The sequence below is a fragment of the Pholcus phalangioides genome, unplaced genomic scaffold, assembly GCF_987345545.1.
Source record: "Pholcus phalangioides strain wild (caught in Gottingen) unplaced genomic scaffold, Ppha-v1.0 ptg000039l_1, whole genome shotgun sequence".
Classification (NCBI taxonomy): Eukaryota; Metazoa; Arthropoda; class Arachnida; order Araneae; family Pholcidae; genus Pholcus; species Pholcus phalangioides.
Window position 1 is genome coordinate 16,532,631 of NW_028301625.1, and position 15,094 is coordinate 16,547,724.

Consider the following 15,094-nt stretch of genomic DNA (forward strand, 5'->3'; position numbering starts at 1 on the left):
TACCAGGGAAATAGAGGTGTGGTTGTGAAATGGATCTTCTCTCTTTTCCTTTGTCTGGTTTAAGTTGTAACAGAATATACATACCAATAAAAATAATAGATTGAGAATGGAGTTTTCTCTACTGAGTTTATTGTTCTCAGGGACACTTGTACATGCTTAAAATTGCAAAAAAGCCTTCTTTTGGAAGAAAAATGTGCTATTTCTGATGTGGATCAGTGAAATGAATTATATCAGTTAAGGAGCTAATGAATGCATATGACATTTAAAATTTCTTCAAACTTGTAAGAGCATTACAAAAATCCATATTTATATTATATTTACCATTGATGCCATAGTGAAATGATTGTGTTCTTCTTGTAGATCTTTTGCTTCTTGGTAGACTCGCCCTATGTCCACATAACTGACTTCAAACAGGTCTCTGTTGTGATAGATCCACTCAAAAATCTATGGGTGAGTACATACAATTGTCTGAGTTGAAACATTTTGTTTGGAGACCGGGATGTAATACAGTTAAACTCAATTTTGATAAGAGAAGCAAAAAATATAGCATTTGCTCAAATATTAATCATTACTCATGATATCTGTGGGGAATAAAAAAACCATAACATCATGCAGGGCTCCCATACAAAAAATAAGAAAAAGTAGGAAAAAGTTGGACTAAAAGGTAAGATGGGGGAGGGTACCACCTTAGGCACCACAATCATAACATTATAATTATAAAAGAATCACTAAAATTTTTTTTTTAACATTAAAAAAAGTTTTCTTTCATAGCACTATTTCAATGTCCTATAAAATTGACTCAAGACAAAGCAAAATGACAAATGGCTTGGTTATGAAAACAATTTTTGGCCAAAATAGTGTACTAGCACAACCATAGATAATTCTTTTCTCTCTCCTCACAATATATATTACATTGTTTTTTGGAGTCTTCCACAGTCCAGTCTGTCAACTCTCTTTGACAATGCACAGCAAATTATGAAATCGTGCAAGTTTTTTTAGAATGGCACTCTTTTGTGACCACTTCAAAGGCACAGTGAAAAATGTATAAGGGGCCGTTCAAGTATTACGTAAGCAAGGCATTCTCGTCGTGATTGCGGACCGAACAAGTCACAATTTGTTTTCCTCCCACGAAAGTACAAGCCGATTTCAATTCAAACGAAAATTCCTCGGATAGTTCAGGCGGAAGGCCGGGCTTTCTAGTTAGAAGCGTGCAAGCCACAACGATTGTAGTGAAAGGACGAGGCGCGGAACGAAGGAAGCCGTCGACGGGGGAAAGCTTCATACTAACATCTGGTACGAGAGATAGTGACCATGTGACATCGAAAGAGTGGACTGGCCACAAGCTTCGAAAGGGTAAGTGTAATAGTTATTTAGAGCGCCTGACGATTATCTCTATTTGGGCGGGAAATAATCTTAAATGGAAAGGGATTTTGTATGTGCACTCGGTCATTCGCCGTCGGTAAATGTTAATGCCGCCTGGTCAAAATTGATCACCATTGCTAGATACGCAAACCAGAACGCAGATAACTTTCACGAAATTATTTTCGAGTGTTTTCAAACATTAGTAGTTGAATTAAATAGGCAATATGAGGAGCAATTGCCTATTGGAAGTTCTACATGCAGTGATCCAGTAAGGATCAGGAGGTTGATTGATTTGTATTATAAGTGTAATGAATCTAAGAATAGCAAAGGTATGTTAAAAAAACAAATGGACCTTGTAAACAAAGTAGTGACATTTTTTAGAAATGAGTGTAGTAACAAAACTTCAGGTAAGAAAGATAGAAAAAAATCCAAGGTGGTTAAGGATGATAATGTAATTTCAGAGGTACAATTCTCAAGCTCAGAGTCAGTCTTTGAGGGAGAAACAGGTAAGTTTAAAGGTGTATTTAGCCCAAAGGGCTTCTCATATGCTATGGTACAAAGAAATAACAGTGAAAAAATTAAAGAGTGTCTCATAGAAGAAAAAAATCAGAGTTTAACTGATATTCAGTGTAATCGAAATGAGGAAAGTGTCACAATTAGTGAAAAAAGTGAAAAAATAGGGGAAAAACACACACCTTGGGAAACTACACGGCTTTAACCAGCAAAACAGGGACGGAGTCAACAGAAGTGAACGAGATTGCAGATACAACTGGGGTGGAGCAAAATGAAGAGACTACAGTAGTGCTTACATATGACTCTGGACTTGGGGCACATAATTTCGAAGAAAATAGCAATGAAGTTGGAAAAAATCATAGCAGTAATGATTTTCAAGAAAATGACAGTCAGAAGGAAAATAGATCAAGGGGTAGTGCCAAATTTGGATTTTCTTTCAAACATTTGGATGAGGCAGAATCCTCAAGCAGTGAAAGTGATCAAAATACTGAAGGAGAAGAACAAAATGTGTTCCAGACTATGCTAAAGAGAGGGGAAAAAAAAGCTGACAGGAGAAAATATAAACCTCCAGACATATATCTGACTCAATTGGAAAACTGGATCACATTAAGAAATAAGCTTACTGAAATATGTGAGAAAGGCTTCAAAGGAATTCAAAGGAGAGGGGACTGGGTGCTGCAGGTGGAGAGTATCACAAATTGGGCGAGAGTCAAGCAGTTTCTAAATACAAATGGATATGAGTTTCACAGCTTCAAATTGAAGAAAAAAGAGTCAATCAAAATAGTGATAAAGAATATACATGTTTCATGTACCACAGAAATAATCCAAGAGAACTTGGAATCTCTGGGTTTTGAAATTGACTCAATAAATAGATTGGTTAGTTTTAGGAGCAAAAAGGAACTACCAATGGTCGTCATTGAGATGCCAAAAAACAAAAACAATGAGAAAATTTTCAGACTTGATAGTCTTCTGAACATGGCAGTTCGAGTGGAGACATTTAAAAGACGTGGTGGACCAGTGCAATGTTATCGCTGTCAGTGGTTTAACCACAGCCAGGCCAGCTGTAATAATGCAGCTAGATGCATGAAATGTGGTCAAGATCACATGACCCGTGAATGCTCCAAGAAAAAAGAAGATGGGCCGGGATCGTGTGCAAATTGCCTAGGGGATCATATCAGTGCTTGGTCCGGATGCAAAATTAATCCAAGAACTAGAGGACAGAGGATATATGATCAGGGGGAAAACAGCAATACAACAAGAGATTGGAGGATAAAATACACATGATAAAATATTATACAATGCCCATAAAGAATACTTATGGTTGTCTTATTCTAAGAATGGATAGCTTCTCAGATAGCTTGTGTTAATTGCATTTTTAATTGGGTTGCTGTATTTTTGAAACATATGACAACCATATTTTTATGGGCATCTTTTTATCAGCCACCTCGTTGGGCATTTTGCCTGTTGTGGCGTTGTATTTGTATTTGTATAAGAGATTGGAGGAGACCCACAAATAATGTAACAAGAATCCCAGTAAGAACTAATCAAGCTCCAGGATGGATGGGTTCAAAAACAAGCAATATCCTAGCACAAAGTCTATTTAAACAAGGGGAAAAGAATCAAAAAGATGTAACAAACACAAAAAACGACAAGGTATAGATAAATCCTAACTGGCAAAAGAAAAAGATTATCTTGACAAGACAGGGAAAAAAGCAAGAGAATACAGTGAATGTTGAAAAAAGAATTATCAGTAGAACAGATTTCTGGGAATGCAGGAAAGAAAAACAAAATGCTGATAGACTAGCAGCAAGAGATACAAAATTATCAGAAGAAAGGGCAGTAGATGAAAGGAGAGAGAGACGAGAATGGGAGGAAGAAAGAAATGATGAAGGAGAAAATACAAACAGTTTGAACCTTATCATAGAAAAAATATCCAAAGTAGCCATGAAATATGTATGGAAATTTTTGGTTACACAAAATCATGCAGCAAAAAAAGAAATACTTGCTGAAGCATTTAAGCAAATTACAGAAGTACTTTTACAATGAATAACGAACGCAGACCTTCAGAGGTTATACACTATTTCACCAAACACCAACTCTGGCCATATCGCTATATTGCAATTTACTGCCATTAGTGAGATGGGTTGGAAGTGAAGGCGATGCCTATCGGTGGTCGCCTCGAGTTCGTTAGGGAAAATATCTTATCTACATCCTCCCTTAGGTTGGAACCCGGGACCCTGACAACAACCTTCACGATGGTAGACGAGCATCTTACCACCACGCCACTCGGGCACAGAGGTTATACACTGGAACGTAAATGGACTAATAAATAACATAGCAGAATTAAAAGAATTACTTACAGATAGGAAAACAAATATTTGTTGCATTAGCGAAATGCACCTAAAACCAGGATGGCAGGCAAATATCCCACACTATAATTGTGTGAGAAAAGACAGAGTAGATGGAAGGAAAGGAGGTGTGGCGATATATATCAAAAACAATTTTAATTATGGAAAAATAAACACAACAGACTCTTCAACCACAGAGACAATAACAGCGGACATTGAGTACAACGATAAAAAACTGATAAGATTTACAGCCATTTACAAACCACCAGGTAATCCCATAGATCTTGGTCTCTAAAGGAAATTATTGACTGTAACCACACAAGTATTATAATGGGTGATCTTAATTGTAAAGATATTTCTTTTGGCTGCAAAAAATACAATCGACAAGGTAAAATACTCAAAAGATTCTGTGAGGCAGAAATGATAAGAGTGCATACAACAGAAGAACCAACTTTTTTTCCAAGAATTATTACAAATCAACCAGATATACTGGACATCATGTTATCCAAAAGACTCAATATCTATGTGGAACCTAAAGTGCTAAACGAACTGGATTCGGACCATCTGCCAGTTGAAATAATTATGGACTTTTCAATATTGCACAAAATGGTAATAAATAAAATTATGAATTGGAAGAAATTTCAAGAGAAATTACAACAGGCTCCTATTCTCATACCAAATCAAGATACAAAAGAAGAAACTGAGGATATGACTGAGAAAATAACAAATTTTATATTCTGCGAGATATGCTACTAAAGAAAAAATTGCTCATCCAAATCCCCTTGGACTTCCAATGTGGATAAAAGATAAAATAAGGGAAAAAAACAGATTACGTAAAATGTGACAAAGGACTTGGAATTTGGAATTTAAAAGACAATACAACAGAAAGGCTAAATAAGTCAAAAAATACATTGATGAACATACAAATAACAGATTTTCACAATGGCTTGAAGAAGCATCTCCACAAGATGGTACATTATACCAAGTTTATCACAAAATGAAAAATAAAAGAGATAAACTGCCACCCATCAAAAACTCAGAAGGTGTTCTAATGTATAACAATGCAGAGAAGGCTAAAGAAATTGTCAAGATTTACGAAAAACAATTTTCTCCAAATAGAACTATATATCAAAATTTTGTCCAAAATATTGAATCAGAGGTCCATGATTTTCTGGAAAATAAAATTCCAATAGACACTACAGCATTCAGACCTATTACAATTGAAGAGATAGAAGAAAATATGGCCAGTATCAAACCAAGGAAGTCACCTGGATATGATGGCATCACATCAAAGCCATAAAATTACTCACTCCAAATGTGATTGTATCAATAGCGAATGTCTTTAATCTAATCATGGGAATAGCATACTTTCCAAGCATATGGAAAAAAGCAATAATAAAAGTAATACACAAAACAGGGAAACCCAAAGAAGAAGCTAGCTCATACAGACCTATAGCCTTGTTACCACATTTATCCAAGTTGTTGGAAAAATCTATTACAGCAAGAATTGTGGAAACTACAAACAGACAAACTACATCGTATAGAACAATTTGGATTTAAGACCATGCATGGAATATGCCATCAACTACTTAGGGTAATAGAACATGTTCAAATTGCAAAAATAAAAAGAGAATATACAGTAGCAGTGGCACTGGATTATAGCAAGGCTTTTGATTGCATATGGCAAGCAGGCCTACTTCACAAAATGCTAACCAGAGGATACCCACCAGTTATTATCAAGTTTTTATTCTCATATTTTTCAAATAGAATTTTTCAAGTACAAATTGGAGAAGAAAAATCAAGAGTGGGAAAGATAACAGCAGGAATTAACCAGGGGTGCAATTTGGGACCATACATTCACAACATATTCATGAATGATTTCCCAAATATGGCCCATGGACTCCTGGGTATATATGCTGATGATGTAATCCTGATGACATCAGACGATGATCCTCAAAAGGCACTAAAAATGGTTCAAGATGAAATATATAAAATAGAACAATGGAACTATTTCAACAAAGCAAAGCTAAACCCAGAAAAGTGTGAAATGGCATGGTTTTCTTCTAGAATTCTACCCACAAACACTTTTGTTAACATCATGGGACATATGATATACCCTTCTGAAGGTATTAAAATATCTCGGAGTGTACACGGATAACAAATTAAATTTCAAAAGACATGTTGCAAACAGAATTAAACATGCCACGATAAACATTGCTGCAATCCCAGAACAAAGTTGAGCATAAAAAACAAAATACTAATGTATACACAGGTAATTCGACCATCCTTATTGTGTGCTGCTCCGGCGTGGGCTTATGCCTCAAAAGGAAATATTTATACACTACAGGTTTTTCAGAATAAAGTTCTGAGAAGGTTCACAGGAGTGCCAAGGTATTTTAAGGTGACAGACCTACATAAGGAATTGAATGTGGAATCTATATACGAGTATGTGAAAAGAACAGCATATATACGAGTATGTGAAAAGAACAGCAGAGAACTTTTTCAATAGGTTGGAAAATTCAAATGTTGAACATTTCCAAGAATTAGTTGCATACAATCATGAAGAAAGAATGAGACATCTAAGACCGAAAAATGTGCTAATGATTCAGTACAGAAGTGAGTTTAAAAAAAAAAAGAAAAAAAAAAAAAGAGGAAAAATGGAGACACAGTTAGGAAAAAACTCAGCAAATAGGTAGAAATGGGTAAGTAGTGATAGGATTTTAAGGCTTTCTAGACTAGCAAAAAATTAGTAAAAATATGTAACCAGTGTCATTAATCATATTCATTTTGCAAATAGTTTGTATTGCCAATTAGGAGACAATTTATTGGTAAAGAGTTTAATAGATCTAATTCCAGGTAAGAGATAGATTAATTACATTATGCATAATCAAATGGAAGAGTAAAGATGTTATATAACCAAATTTAGCTGCATAATCAATGTTAGTATTTTTTGGGAATATTATAATTTGGTAAATTCGGATAAATTATCAGATGATTTGTATAATTTTCATGCAAGAATTCATGAGAAAAAAAAAAAAGAAAAAAAAAAAAGAATGGTTTGAAGGTAAAATGAAAAGACAAAAATATCAGAACTATCATGATATTGAAGAGAGGGATGAAGAAAAGTGCAAAATATAAGAAGGGAAATCTGATAGAAAATCCAAAAGGTTTAAAAAAAAAAAAGATTGGAAAAAAAAAATAGATGATATGGTGAGTTTGCCAAACATGGATCCTGCGTGCGATGACAGAGTGCATAAGAAAATAGTGTGATTATGACTAAATAAGCTTTTCCTGGGGAACTGCAAAACTGCAGTATTTTAATTCTTTAAAAAAAAAAAAGTTATAACCCAAAGCCATTTAATCGACCACGCCAATAGTGGTCACAATGATGGAGGATATGTAGACCATTTATTAAAAAATGGGTCTGGTGCTCTATTTAACTGTTTCACGGTCACATAAGCAAATTTTTAGTCATTTTTGACCCCCTCCCCCCCCCCTTGTCAGCAAAATTTCATCATCAGCTCTGCCCCTCTGAATCCTAACTCATATTTCCATAAAGGGTGGTTGATGACGTAAGCATTATCCAAACCCCCCCCCCCTTGTCACCATAAGTCAGCAAATCGGAAACCCCCCCCCCACCGATGATGACGTAATACTTGAACAGCCCCTAAATTACCAGGTAGAATGTAAAAAAGTCAAGGTGAACCAGACGGTTTTACTGCGTTGTTTTAATACTTTTTTAAAAGGATTTTTTTACATTTTATTGTTCAATGTCAGTGTCGATGAACTTCATTTGTCAAAAGACAAATGAAGCACTTTAATTTCTAGCTCTTTGCTGAGCATTGTAAATAATGTTTATGCCTCTCCGTGCCTTAAAAATACAAAAGACAATAAAAGGGTACAGGAAAAAAATGACTTTACAGGAAAAATTAGATTTTGAGAAAAATGAGTTTGAAAGGAGTATAATGGTTTTCCCCATTTAACTGAAACTTTATCGCTATTTTTTATGGTTTTAAAGCTGGCCTGCCCCAAAAGTTAATACAGGTGGGGATAGTATTCCTTGAAAGCTATCTCATTTTCGAAAAAAAATGCTATAAAGTTTTTTTCCCTGGATCCTTCAATTGCATGCTATTGGGCAGCACCAGAATCACCAAACATAGAATGGGTCCGAGTACATATATATATATACAGGGTGATTATAAAAAAACTATCCCAACACATGGGCCCCTAACTATCATACCATTCACAGAAACTGAATGAAATTTTGGCATCAGGTATTTTGATGTATGCGCTCAAGAATGATATGGAAAACAACAGTGTCACTCTAACAGTTACGTTTACAGTGAAAAAATTTCGAAAATATCAAATGGCAACACCAAGTTTTTTGTATTGGAATGTGATCTCCATTGTGAAAAACCCTAAATAGCGTTTGAACGGCAACTGTAGCATGAAAATCACCGGCGGTAGATAGGCTAAAAGTGAGGACAACCAATAAGGACAGAGAAGCAGCATAAAATAAAGCATTTTATTGTGTTTCACAAATTTTCCACATGACCTTGTGGAGGACTAATCAGGCTGGGATCTCAGCCGAAGAAACGGTGTTATGAATGAAACGAACATTAATACTCTGGTGCACTGCAAAGTCCTTTTTACTTTTTCCTTGCCTAGCTCCGGGGATTTTCATGCTACAGGTGCCATTCCAACGCTATTTAGTGTTTTTCAGTATGGAGATCGCATTCCAATACAAAAAACTTGGTGTTGCCATTTGATATTTTCGAAATTTTCTCACTGTAACCGTAACTGTTAGAGTGACACTGTTGTTTTCCATATCATTCTTGAGCGCATACCTCAAAATACCTTATGCCAAAATTTCATTCAGTTTCTGTGAATGGTATGATAGTTAGGGGCCCATATGTCGGGATAGTTTTTTTATAATCACCCCGTATATACACATAAGTTATAGTATGGCAATGCACCACTTAACATCAATAATGTATTTGTTAATTTTGTGTGTGCATAATCATTTTCCCTGTGTGTGCAAATGCACGGCTTAAAACAGGGGTGTCAAACTCAATTAGACCCTGGGCCATTTGCTTGAAAATTATCATGCAAGTAGGCCTAAAAGTATCAAAATTTAATAATTAAAAAATCTATTAATAAAAATTAGTTAACTTGTAATAAAAAATTTGTTCATTAGTAATTAAAATTAATAATTAACACTTTAAAAACTTTTTGATGGCAATCGAAGGGAAGTGAAAAAATTATGAATGAATTATAAATAAGTCATAAAATTAATTCTACCTATTGACCTACCAAACAAGATTTTTATTGATCCACCTGCTGACACAAAATAATTGAAAATAATTGTCTTTTGAATGGCTTTTGTGAGCAAATCGAACACCTAAAACTTATCAATGCATCATGCATGTGTGTTATTAACATATCTTTCCCTTGAAGTTTGTTATGTTCATTTAATTCTTAACTGTTCAAACTGTCAAAAACTGCAGTGCATCAAAAAAACCTGCCGACCCTACCTATCCGATAAGAATATTGGAACAGTCAGATCATATGGTCAAGTTTTAATCAAACTACCACTGTATGCTGGAATTTATAACTGGATTTTCATACTCTTATATTTGCCCTTTTCATCAAATTTCATGTTGAACAATTTTGATAAAATGTTAATGACAACTAATGTCACTTAACACTATAACGACGGAAGTGGTCATTTTGACTGCAATGGGAAAAACTGAACATAAATAATCTCAGTCATTCTAGACAGAACTTTGTGTTTTATCTCTAATCCAAGAAAAATAAAAAGTTTATATTCTAGAGTCATGAAATTTCAATAACTTGAGGTTAAGTGTAACATTTAGGTGTAATTCCATGTCAAAGTAGCTTCGTGGTCAAAATGACTGCATCAGTCTTTCTAGTGTTAATAACTATAGTAATTTTTAGGAGAGATAACAGCTTTAATTTACTTTTTGTGCATCTTGTTCATAAAGGCGAAGTTGAAGGCATTGATCCAACTTGAGTTTTCTCACATGCCATAACTGTAGCAAATGCTGCCGTGCCGCATGTACATCCTCAAGTAAATGAACAAGCTGGGGTACAGCACTTTGGAAGTCTGCATTGCCAGGCATACCTGCTTGACCACTGTCTCTACTGGAATATCCTGAGTCACAAGAACCACTGCTACTTCCTCCAGTAGCATATGTCAACCTAAAACAAAATATTACAACTATTAACATGATTATTACCGAAAACCAATAAAATTGTGAATGTTTTTTACTGACATTTTACCAAAGGTCAAAGTTGTTGCATATGCTCCTGTTATTAAAATAATTATGGGAGTTATTATTTTCCTATTAAGTCATAGTATTAATATAAAAAATTTCATTTATAACTTTTTCATTACTATGCGAGTATATCTTCAATGATTTGAAAAGCTTTGATCTCTGCCACATTGTCATCTCCTTTATATTATAACTAAAAATGGTGGAAACATTTTTTATTAGTTCTGTAAACATACTTGTGAAGTACTTTTTCTCCTTCTAAATCTATGTCTTCAACTGGGGCTTGCATAATTTTTTTTTTTAAAACCGAATGCTCTTCAATCATTGCTTTTGCAGATGTGACATCATCAGCATAATCACTTTTCATCAATTCTTCTTTGACAGCCTCCATTCTTTCTAAAAGCTCAGCTGCATTTGATGTAAAATTTTCTAGTGACTGAAAAAATTGTATTAATGAATACATAGGTAAATAAATTGAATGCATATTTTTTCATCCAAAATCTAATTCATTAATTTAGATGCACCTTAGATTCGGGTAGATGCAGAATTTTGTTAACAATGTTTTACAATAAGCAAGGAAAATAAAAGGTGGACATATTTGCAGACTTTTTAATTTATACAATTTCAAAGTGTGTATTATTTTGAATAGCAGGAGAGAAATTATTAATGTGTTTCACAAGTCCTTGCATGACTTACTTTTGGGCCATCTGCTGGCGATTGTAGAAACTTCATGCACAGCTCACAAATAAAAATCAAACATTTAGGAGTTGCTTAAAAGCATCAATGTCAAAACGAGGTCAAAATATAAAATACCTTACCTTGAAAAATATATGAAAATAATGTTGCTTAAGATAAGAAACACGCAATTACTATATATATATATATATATATATTTTTTTTTTAAAGATCTTTTACAGCAATCTAATTTTACATAAGTCAAGAACTATATTACTTACCAATCTTAGCTCTATCCAAACATTGTGGTCATAAGATAAGCTTCCTTCTAAATCTGTCGTCAATTGGGAGGGATCAATATATTTTTTTAGCGCTTCAAAGGATATCATGCTTGTCTAAAGAATAAAAATAACAATACAGGGTGATTCAAAAACATATATATATATAACCATCAGGTTTTCAAAAAATAATTTTCAATTTCAATTTATTTTTCTGTACATGAAAATATTACAGTGCATTATACAACATGTATAGAACATATACATATTACTTAAAACATATAAATTGCACTGTTTAAAAGTGAACAAGGTATGAAGAAGCAAAGGTTAAATATTTTTATTCCCACACATTCAATACCTCAAAAGTGCTTTGTGTTTGGAATATGTGATATCTTCATAGCTTGTTCCAGTGTAACAAGTGTACCAAAGAAAATACAGAGCACAGTTGCCGTCCCAAATTAAAAGAGCCTTTAAGGTCTCCTGATCTTTTACTGTTTGTAACTTTTCCTCTGAGGGCTTTATTATAGAGATGCTGTGTACGTGCCTCCACATCTAGCCACTTTGAATGAGCTCAAGAACCAAATTACCATCGCTTTCACAAACATCAATAGGCTATTGACATGCCGTATTGGGGATGAATTGAACTACCGTGTATATATGCGCTGGGTAACAAAAGGAGGACAAATAGAACACTGATAAATAATGGAGAAAAACTTGAAATGTCTCTGTTGCTTACGAGGTATTATCCACCTTGTTATCTGCAATACTTTTTAGATATATTACTTTGAAATTTGATGATCAATTTTGAATTGCCCTGTATAAAACCAAAATTTATTTTTATAAATTGCTAAAAAACACCTGCCGGGATATATAACAAAGAATAAGGATCATGAATGTGGGACACAAGAAACTATGACTTAGCAGCAGTCTTACATGTCCGCAAGCACACACGATCAGCGAAGCATAGCAGAGTGTCTCAATTTAGGCCAATCTCAAAGAAAGGTAAAACATCAACTATATGCATGGTTTTTTTTTCTTTTGCTTCATCCTCAAAGCTGCTTCCTAAAGCAGAGGTTTTAAAACTATGTTTACCCAGAAGGAAACTCAAGGAACAGTCATTAATGACCCATTGACTTGTGGGGACACAGTTCCTTCCAAGTGATTTTAAACTGTCTGTACGTTTAAAAAAAAGTTTCTTACTCAGAATACTTTCTAAAAGAGCATTTTAACAAATACAAGTGTTTTATATTGCAGCTCTTTCTACCATTAGGTTAACCCAAAAAAATAACCAGAAGATATCTGATTTAAATGATGTTTTTCCCCCACAATGATGTGTCTAATTAACTAATTTTGATACAGCAAAATGATTTGGTTATGCTACCGATCGGACGAAAAATTAATAATATATGTTTATACAATTCACGACATTTCACGAGCAGATAAAAATAAGTAAAAATTTAAGGATCAAGAAATATGATGTAATAATCAATTTCCATGACTCCAAATTCAAGAATGTTAGATAGCGAGAGGGTCTAGTTGCTGTAATTAAGAAAATAATACAAACATTTGCAATCCTTTATAATGTTAATTTCATTAATGCAAAAATTTCTAGAACACAAACCTCAAACTTGTATTTTGAGCTTCCAAGACTAGTTCTCTGCTTTTGCCAAAAATTTTCTGGTTTTATTATATATGCTGTATGAATCTTTGCTGGGAAACTTTCCTGAAAAATATGTGCAATTCACAAACTTGAAATATATACAGTGAACAAAAATTAATGTGATCACATTAGGACTCTGGGTTTCCGACAACAATAACAGATTGATAACCATATCCGAAAGAAATCTGGAAGTGAATACAATTACCATACGTCCTGTTAAATCAAACGGGGCGTAGACAACACAGTTTTCTTTTTTTACATAACCGATTACAAAATGTTTAATTTCCATGTTGTGATAAAAAAAAGGATATTTTTTTCTATAAGCTAAAATCCTGCATTTATTATTATTCAGCCATTATGAGAAGTTAAAATGAAACTGTCTTTATTTATACTTTACAAATTACAATATATTTTTCAATGCACTATGTATTATCCATAGATTATGCAGAGAAAGTCTTTCAGCTGAGTAACTGTGAATGAAGTCAACTAAAAGAAATTGACCAAGAACTGAATAAAAGCGCAAATTACATTGTCACATTACATTTGTCTGCACTAAAGAAAGATCATTGCAAAAGCAGCTTCACACATACATGGATTATAACAGCTGACTAATGCCGGAATCTGGCATTGTGAGCCAAGTACGGAAATGTTTGTAAATAAGGGAGGGGTACACCTTCTGACTTCTCGCACAGTCTTGCAGGTTGATAACATTATTCAGAGAAAAAAATAAATCTGGGTAAACCTTAGCTTCAAAAATGCATGGAAAAATCTTTAAAAAAACAAAAAACTGGTAACATAAACTGAAGTTTGAATAACTATAAACAATTTTTTTCATAACCTTGTGATATTGATCAATTCTGTACTTTGCAAGAGTGATAAGAATACTTGAATGATAACATTGTCTATGATTCAAATAAGTGACGTCTACTGTAAAAAAATGATTAGCTACAATAATCAGACAAGTTAGCGACTAGAAGCATGCACTTACTAAATATTTTTGAATATGTTTACATTGGAAGAGAGCAAGTGCCGGGAAGGGGGGGGGGGGGAGATATGATCGAAGTGTTCAAAATTTTTAACAGGATGGACCACAAGTTATTAATACACAGTCAATCAACTGCTTCAATGAGGGGACACCAGTATTATTTAGTAAGGGACAATTCCAGGTTGCAGGTCGCAGGGAGTTTTTCTTTAATAGGGTTGTCAATAAATGGAATAGCTTACCTCTGGGGTTGTGAATTATAACACAATTGATGCGTTTAAAATGAAGTACAATAGATATAGTACGATAAATCAAGAAACTATTCATGCTTACATAAGACAGCCATAATCTTTATTATGGGCAGTGAATATATATATATATATTTTTTTTGGTAATATATGCTTTTATATTGGGTATTTTGGTTATATTTAACATCGATAATTTTGATGGGCAAATTTTTTAACCCACCTCGTAGGGCAATTTGTCTGTTGTGTATTTGTAAATAAAATAGGCCTAAAAAGTATCTTATTTTTATACATTGAAATATGCAACAATCAAATAGCTAGCTGAATAATTTTTATTACTTTTATGCCTGTATGTGCTATAATTCTCTCAGTATCAGATATGAAATTTATTTGATTTAATATATGATAATTATATTTGAATACAATGAATGCAATTGTAAATGTATATACACTCATTGCCATAAAAATTTGCGCACCCAGAAGAAGTCATCAAAATGAAACGAAATTTTACACATGTAAGTACTACGTTGATATAAGTAAGTGATTAGAAAATCCAAGAAAAAGGATCACTAATTGCAGAAAAAAGTACAGATGAACAGAAGTTTTAGTACTCTGTTGGACTCCCTCTAGCGCGAATGCACAATGCGATACGAGCGGGCATTGAGGCATACAAGTTCTGCATGATGTCCTGAGACATCTCGTTCCACAGTTGCTGTAAATGCGCCTCTAGTTCGA

General features: G+C 33.9%; 1 protein-coding gene across 1 annotated transcript in view; it reads right to left on the reverse strand.

Moving 5' to 3' along the window:
* Positions 1-15,094, reverse strand: part of trio (trio Rho guanine nucleotide exchange factor) — a 342,911-nt gene that overhangs the window by 279,924 nt on the left and 47,893 nt on the right. The window contains exons 5-9 of the mRNA XM_089254104.1: positions 13,094-13,195; positions 11,476-11,589; positions 10,756-10,955; positions 10,205-10,445; positions 322-444 (exon numbers count right to left, since the gene is read on the reverse strand). Of these exons, the coding sequence (XP_089110230.1) occupies positions 322-444; positions 10,205-10,445; positions 10,756-10,955; positions 11,476-11,589; positions 13,094-13,195 (780 nt within the window). The remainder of the gene's footprint in view (positions 1-321; positions 445-10,204; positions 10,446-10,755; positions 10,956-11,475; positions 11,590-13,093; positions 13,196-15,094) is intronic.